Source organism: Buteo buteo, chromosome 19 (genome assembly GCF_964188355.1).
Source record: "Buteo buteo chromosome 19, bButBut1.hap1.1, whole genome shotgun sequence".
NCBI lineage: Eukaryota > Metazoa > Chordata > Aves > Accipitriformes > Accipitridae > Buteo > Buteo buteo.
In genome coordinates this window covers 16,762,968-16,770,035 of record NC_134189.1, presented here as the reverse complement: position 1 = coordinate 16,770,035, position 7,068 = coordinate 16,762,968, and the positions used below count along the sequence as shown (strand labels likewise).

The window sequence follows — 7,068 nt, the reverse complement described above, 5'->3', positions numbered from 1 at the left end:
CTGAACAGCTCTCTCTAGAAGGGTTAGGGAGACAACAGGGTGTGTCCTATTTGCTTTGCCCCAGGTGTTCCAGTGATGCCACTGAACTTAAACCTCAGCTGGTTGAGCAATAAAAATCACATTCCTCCTCTTCACTCTATGTTTTGGATGGAAGGATGTAGTAATTTGGGGCTACTGTTCCAAAAAAAGAAGAAAGGCTATTTGGTCAAACTTTCAGCTGGATTCTGTCTGTCTGCATCATGATTCATCTTCTTTCCTTCAGCCAGCTCTTTCACTATGACCCTCCAAGCTCTGCTGCTAAATTCTGCTTCCTATTTCTTCACTTTTCAAAGAAAATGGCAAAATGACAGGTAGATAGACAGGTACTCTGTGTCTTTGTGGCAAAGAGCCCCAGGAAGATCTGGCAGCAGAGCTGAGAGTGGCAGAAGAGTACAATGAACACAAACTCCTACTTAAGGGACTGATAAAGAGTTAATTTTTCAACTGTGTGTCAGTGTCAGGCACTCCTCTATGGAAAAGCACAATGAATTATATAGTCTCTAAAACAGCAATATTAACTTGAACAGGATATGATTTGTATGATAAAAAAGCACAACAGGAGCTGGCAGTCGTCTTCGTATGAAACTGGCCTTACCGCTCATGGCACACACATGCACTGAAGCACACAGCAGTTGCCTGAACCTTTAAAAGATTTCTTAGCTTTATATCCTAGATTCAAAAGCTTTTCCTTAAATCTTTTCATTTTCCATCGTTCTTTCCTAAACCTGTTTTGTCTTGGGCAAATTCAGACAGCAGTGTGAGATGGAAAAGTGAAGCTAGTAACATCTGTAGTATGATGACACTTGACAAACTATCTCAGGTTTTCTTTCAGTTTCTGGAAGATGCTTTGCAGATTTCAGAGCCTCAAGGAATCATCATACTTCTCTCCTTAACCCCACTGAACGTGGCATTCAACATCTGCAAATATTGAATTACTACTCACCACACCCCAGTAAGACAGGCTATTACCTCTTAAGTAAACAGGCAGGGAATGGAGGCACAGAATGACTAAGTGATTATTCCAACATCATGATGCAAGTCTGGGAGAATCAGAAGCTGAACCTGTATTTCTTGCGTCTCGGTTTCAGGTTGTCTTTTTGTTCTGTGTTGCAGCCTTATCCTTTCCTGTAGAGGAAGACTGGAATCTCTTAAGAGTCTGTCACTGCTACTCTGGTTGACAGGTGATGTCGCCAATGAGATAAGAATTGTTGCATTCCCCACATCAAAAGGTGGAACACAGTGTGACATCTGTTTGCTGGAAGAAATACTAACCATACAAGTCCTTAAGAACATCAACATTTATTTAATATGCTATAAAAGAAATGGGATATGAACATTCGTATTTGAACAATAGTAAGTGGCTTCTTATACTTACATCGTATGTGCTCATTGTATAATATATACACAATGAACATAATTACATTTGTACACAAACTAAGTACTGGATTGAAAACCTGCTTATTGCTGTACACACCCTAACCCAATGAAGGAAAAGCCCAGTACCTCAGAATACCTACACTCCATTTTATTTAAGAAAAAGTAACCACTAACATTAATGTATATATTGACAGAAGTGTGGCAGTAACTGCTGACATTGCAACCTGACCAAGAAATAATTACAGCAGAAACAGGACATATTTTACTAAGCAATAATAAAAATGGCACATTTTAAATATATCTATATGTATATATATATATAAAAATTTTACAAATAAAATGTTAAAACAATAAATTGTAATGTTTTAAAAGTGTAAAACAAGATTTAGTGGTGATATGTAAAATTAACTGAGTTATGCATCTAAAAGAAGCAAAAAAGTAAACTTGTATGATCCATAATTAAAAGAACATTAAATTCTGGAGAATATCAAATAAAGTTCTGACTGTAGGCTGCACATTAAAAAGAGCCTTTATCTTATGTGCACAGAAATCATAGCAGCAAGCTGGTATCAGGAGAACAATTTGAAGGTTGTTGAGTGTACATGTGGGCCATTTAAAGCTCTCTTGGAATAAACATTTTCCAGGAAGTGATAAAATGATGCTCTGTGGCCAAAAGCATCAGAACTATGAATTTCATAGATTTAAAATATACTGTACAATATCTTCTTTTCATAGGTCAGGTCCATACATCTCAGGCATGAATTGTTTCAATAGAAGCCATTAGTGCTGAAAGACAGACATAGATTACGTTACTCTATTTTAGCGACAACAGAACACTGTATAAAGCAACTCCTGGGATTAAACACAGCAAGGAATTTCTGACCTCATCCTAGCAGTAGTCATCAATGGTGTAAACACAATAAATTATTTTAGAAATCAGTTGTTTCCCAAATCAATTTTTCTGATGAATAATACTGCTGTCAAGATACTTTGACAGCAAGAAGCAAAAGCAAGCTTCTTTCAAATTTACACAACTTCGTATGAAAGCCTGTTTATTCTGAGAGTTTTTTCCTGTTGTACATGGCCATCTCCAAATGTTCTTCATACAAAACTGGTAATAATACCAAAGACCCTAATTGCTCTTACAAAGGATAGGTACAGTTTGAAGAGGGATGCAGTATTATACAGTTGCTACACCATAAAGGCAGCATAGCTGTGAAGTGTTCTGAAGTTCAAGTGCTCCACCCAGAGCTTGCTGCATTTTGGTAATTGTTGAAAGGACTTCTATAAATAGCTTTTAACAGTTCGTTAGCAAAAACGCTTCTGAGCTTTGGATCCAGGTGCTGTATAAGATTTCATTATCCCTCCATTACTCAGTGTAAATGTAATGCTTAAAACCTAAAAATGTTAGTGGTACACATCCAGATTTGTCTTTGCAAAGCAACAGCCATGACAAAGAAAGTAGCGTTGTGTTAATGGGTTTTTCCTTAGTCCTACAATATCCTATGCCACCGATTCCCTATGCCAAATTCCCCTGGCATCACGCCAAGAGTATCATTTTACTAATTGACCATAAAAGCCAAATATAGGTATTACCTCATTATTCTCTGAAATCTACCATACATTTTCCAGATGCTGCCTGAAAAATTTCATTGGATATGAACAGGGCTGATCCCACAGCTCTGAAGTTCCCTCTGCCGCATTAGGATTTCTTGCATCTGAGACATACTGAGTTCTTGCACGTTAAAAGACCAATCTTTCAGCAAAGCACTGGCATACTGGAGCGGCAGCCCCAGAAGGTAAGGGGCAGTGAATACTTCAGGCAAGCAGACTATGCTTCATACATCTCCTATGTATACTAGACCCAGCTCATGGCATGAATTTATTTTAGAGCTCCTAGAAAACAACCAACAGTGGCATCAAGTGCAGCAAAGAAACGTGGAATGTATATGCACATAGTTGAATGCTTTTTCCAACTCAATTCAAATTCTAAACAGCCAAAGTGAATGTATTTTAAGTTCTGGAATCCTTTCTTCATTATAGTGAGGCATGTGTATGCAGAGCATTAGTTTTACAAGTGCCATCCCAGATGCACCGTTTTGTCATAAGCAATTAAGGTCTATTCGTAGAACCGTACTTAACATGGAAATGTTACAGCTACACTATTACCTGTAAGGATACAGCACACTGTGGGATGTGAAGGCTTGGGCATTAAGTTACAAAGCAGATCACTATGCGAGTGCTTCACTTTTGCTAGTCTCATATTTAGCATAAATCCTAAAAAAAATGAATTTGCTGATCTGATCATTGGAGATGATGATGAGAGCTAAAAGCAACTTAATGCAATTGGTAATAGATTCCTGGTGAAGTTATAGGCTGCTTCTCCTTTCAAGACAGGCACACCGTGGCTATGGACAGAATTCAGCAGTGCAGTTTCAGTTTCACTACTGACCTGAAACTGAGTTGATGGGGTAATGTTTGTCCTATTTGAAAAGGAGATGCATGATAAATGCATGTGTATTTATACAGTGAAACTGAAAAGTATTAACACAAATCAGTAGTTCCAGAAAAACTCAATAGTCCCACTTATCTTTTTTAAATAGTTCTGTAATAAAGCTTTTGAATAAAAGTACAAAAAAGTCCAAGCTAAATCTAATCCTGACAGACCACATCCATCAGGAAGCCAGCAACACAGGTGTCAGCATTGAATGTGAAGAGTGCATTTTCTACTCTCAAAACGAGAAAAAGATAAAAATAATTTTCCCCCTTTTTTTTTTAAGAATATGAATAGTTTCCTGCCTATAGTTCATACAAGAAAGCTATCTGTGATGAATAATAAGTCTAATTTTGCCAAGATGAAAGCTTGGCAATGCAGATTGGGACAGTAAATGAAAAAATGCATTTTCAGTTCTCCTTATGCTAAATGACTGAAAATGTCTCGATTTTAAAGTTTTCTTGATTTTAAAGTCTTCTTAAGTTACATTAGCTATGGCATTTAACATTACCATTGAAACAAAGTTCATTCTTTTATTAGAAAGCTTATTTAAACAGGTACTTCCTGACAACAAAGAAACGTGGATTGATTTAAATGCTGGTAAAGTGCTGAAGCATTCACATTGGTATCCTATTAATTTCTTTAAACACTTTTATAAACAAATATGCTTACTTCCATTTCCATTTCTATTCATTAAGTAGGTAACACTACAAGTATGAACATGTAAATCTAGCCTAACTCATGCTTTTTAACTTGATTCCTAGAAGAAATCACCTACTACGACAAAGGAAGAAAAGTTGTATAGGGCTATCTCTATAGAAAGAAAAAAAAAAAAGTTTTGTAATTGTTATATTTCTTCTAGCCTCATTTTTTCCCTTCCTGTTTCTCATGCCTCAGTCATCTATGTCTTAAGCTATAAACTCTTTGGGCCATTAGACCATTCCCTCCTACGCAACACTAAGACATCTAGCTCTAGTTGCCTATTACCACAACTGAAGCATCAAGATTCATTTGCACTTGAGCACTGATGCTCATAGCTTAACTGGGTATCTGTTTTGTAATAGCTTAGGTCTCTCATGTAGTTCAAAAGGCTATTATCTTGACAGTTGTGGAGAATGTGCTTGATAAGCCAATTAGTCTTTTCTCTTAGTACTTAGAGAATATATTACTTGCAAGCAAATGCATACATGTATGTGTTTTGTTTTCTAGTTAGTTTATATTCAACATTGTTAGATAACTTTGTCTGCCAAGTATGGTCTACAGATGTTTCTTAGAAAAATAACTAGAATACATATACTTAGAAAAATATCAGGAAAATGGCAGGAGGAGTGGAAAAAAAAAAAGACGTACTTCTCTGTAACTATACACACATGAAATGTGATCCTTCTGTGAGCTGTGTCTGTGTAGATGGAGCTGGTGACAATGACGATTCTGGTGAAGAAGGCAAACTTTTCACTGTGAGTCACACAGCAAGATAAATAAGAATACAAGTTACAGAAGGCATGATTTCAAGCCATAATAAACATAAGCTTGAAAATGATCATTTCAAGCCATAATAAATATAAGCAGAACCAAATGAAAGCTACACAAGTAAAGACTTAAAATCTGATCAGCACAATAAGCACAACTTCAGGGGAGAGCATAGCAGTTTTCAAGAAAGATCATTACTCAGGCCTATAAACAACTAGTAGAACACCAAAGGAACAAACAATGGACACATGAATGCTGACTTGCTATTTATGTTGCAAAGAGTAAGGGGAAAAAAACCAGTAAAATTTAACTAGTCAGGATACTCCCAGACCCACCTTTATGTCCCAGCTCAGATTAACTAAGCATTTTTTATTCTGCTGAGCACTATAAAATATACTTAGAAGGTCTGGTTCTGATTATCAAGTCACAGAAAGGGTTGCTGACTGCACTACAAAGGTCCAGGTCACCTTTTATATCCATAAATCAAACCCTTTGGCTTACTTAGCCATTCCCATCACTAGATATCCTAATAATATCTTAAATTCTATCTTCTTCCTTCCTCCTCCCCTACCCCCCCCCCTTTTTTTCTCTTTGCAAACAAATTTGCTTTATTCCAGCCTTCTCTTCTTGCAGAGTAGCACACCACCAGTCATTTTACTAGTCAGCTAGTGTTTTCTGTTTCTTCATCTCTTTTTACTCCTGAAAACATGACCGAACTGGGGTCTTTTACTTGCTAGTTCAAAATCTACTAGATATATTGGCAGCTCTCAAGGATTTCTCCATCTTGGGCATACCTGAGGCCATCCATTAGCAAGGAGGTAAGGGTAGATAATCCATATATATCCAGGATTGAGATGCTGTTCTACAAAATGAATAGGGAAGGATTTCCTCCAACCAACAACTATAGTATGACTCAATTTCTGGCAATAGTTATTTAATTCCCTGAATTAAATGCTACATTAAAACCTCAGAAAAATGGAATTTCTGTAATTTTCTGCTGGGAAACACTTTTTTCCTCTACGTTATAAAACCATACACTTGACATCTAGACCAGCTCAGCAATTTCAATTCACCAGGGTTTCAAAGCATCAAAAGACATAATCAAAATGAAATAAAGTTTTACATATGTACTGTATAAGTTGTGCTTCAGTCAAACTCTTTTCCATACCTGCTGTTGCCTGATTTGCTTTTGAAGACTGTGCTGCTAATTCAAATGAAGACATAATCCCTTCTTGCTCCTGAACACTAACTACTTCACTTTCTTCTGAGCTGGTTTTGGGTTTGTGGTTTGTAACTGTGGTCACACTCTGCAAGCTGGTTAAAAAAAGCACAGCGTTTAGAACTCAGTCTAACTTAATTTCAGGTGTTAACCACTAAGTATAGGAGTTACAATTTAATTTTCTTTTGTTAATAGAAAAACATTGCAACTTGCAAGTTTGTGTAATATAAATTAAGCACGTATTTTGAAACCCTTCTACCTCGTAAAGTTAGACTTAAAAAAAAAAAAAAAAAGTACTGGAAACTGAATTCCTTTCTTTTACATACTCATGCAGTTTCCTACTCCACGATATCTATTTTGCTGAAGGGTGCTGTGAGAAAGTTATGACCTAATCTAAGCACTCACTTAGGATCTACAGTGTAACTTACACTAAAGTTATGAATCCTTAAAAAGGAATATCCAAGACATG

At 36.5% G+C, this 7,068-nt stretch overlaps 1 protein-coding gene across 10 annotated transcripts in view; it reads right to left on the bottom strand.

The window, feature by feature from the left end:
* Positions 1 to 1,319: 1,319 nt before the first annotated feature.
* PLEKHA5 (pleckstrin homology domain containing A5) overlaps positions 1,320 to 7,068 on the bottom strand; it is a 170,128-nt gene continuing 164,379 nt past the window's right edge. For 9 of the 10 annotated variants that reach the window (XM_075051347.1, XM_075051335.1, XM_075051338.1 and 6 more), the window contains 3 exons: positions 6,549 to 6,694; positions 5,261 to 5,365; positions 1,320 to 2,202 (listed from right to left, as the gene is read on the bottom strand). In XM_075051347.1, the coding sequence (XP_074907448.1) occupies positions 5,271 to 5,365; positions 6,549 to 6,694 (241 nt within the window). In that variant the 3' untranslated portion in view covers positions 1,320 to 2,202; positions 5,261 to 5,270. The remainder of the gene's footprint in view (positions 2,203 to 5,260; positions 5,366 to 6,548; positions 6,695 to 7,068) is intronic. The other variant, XM_075051336.1, reaches the window with a different exon arrangement.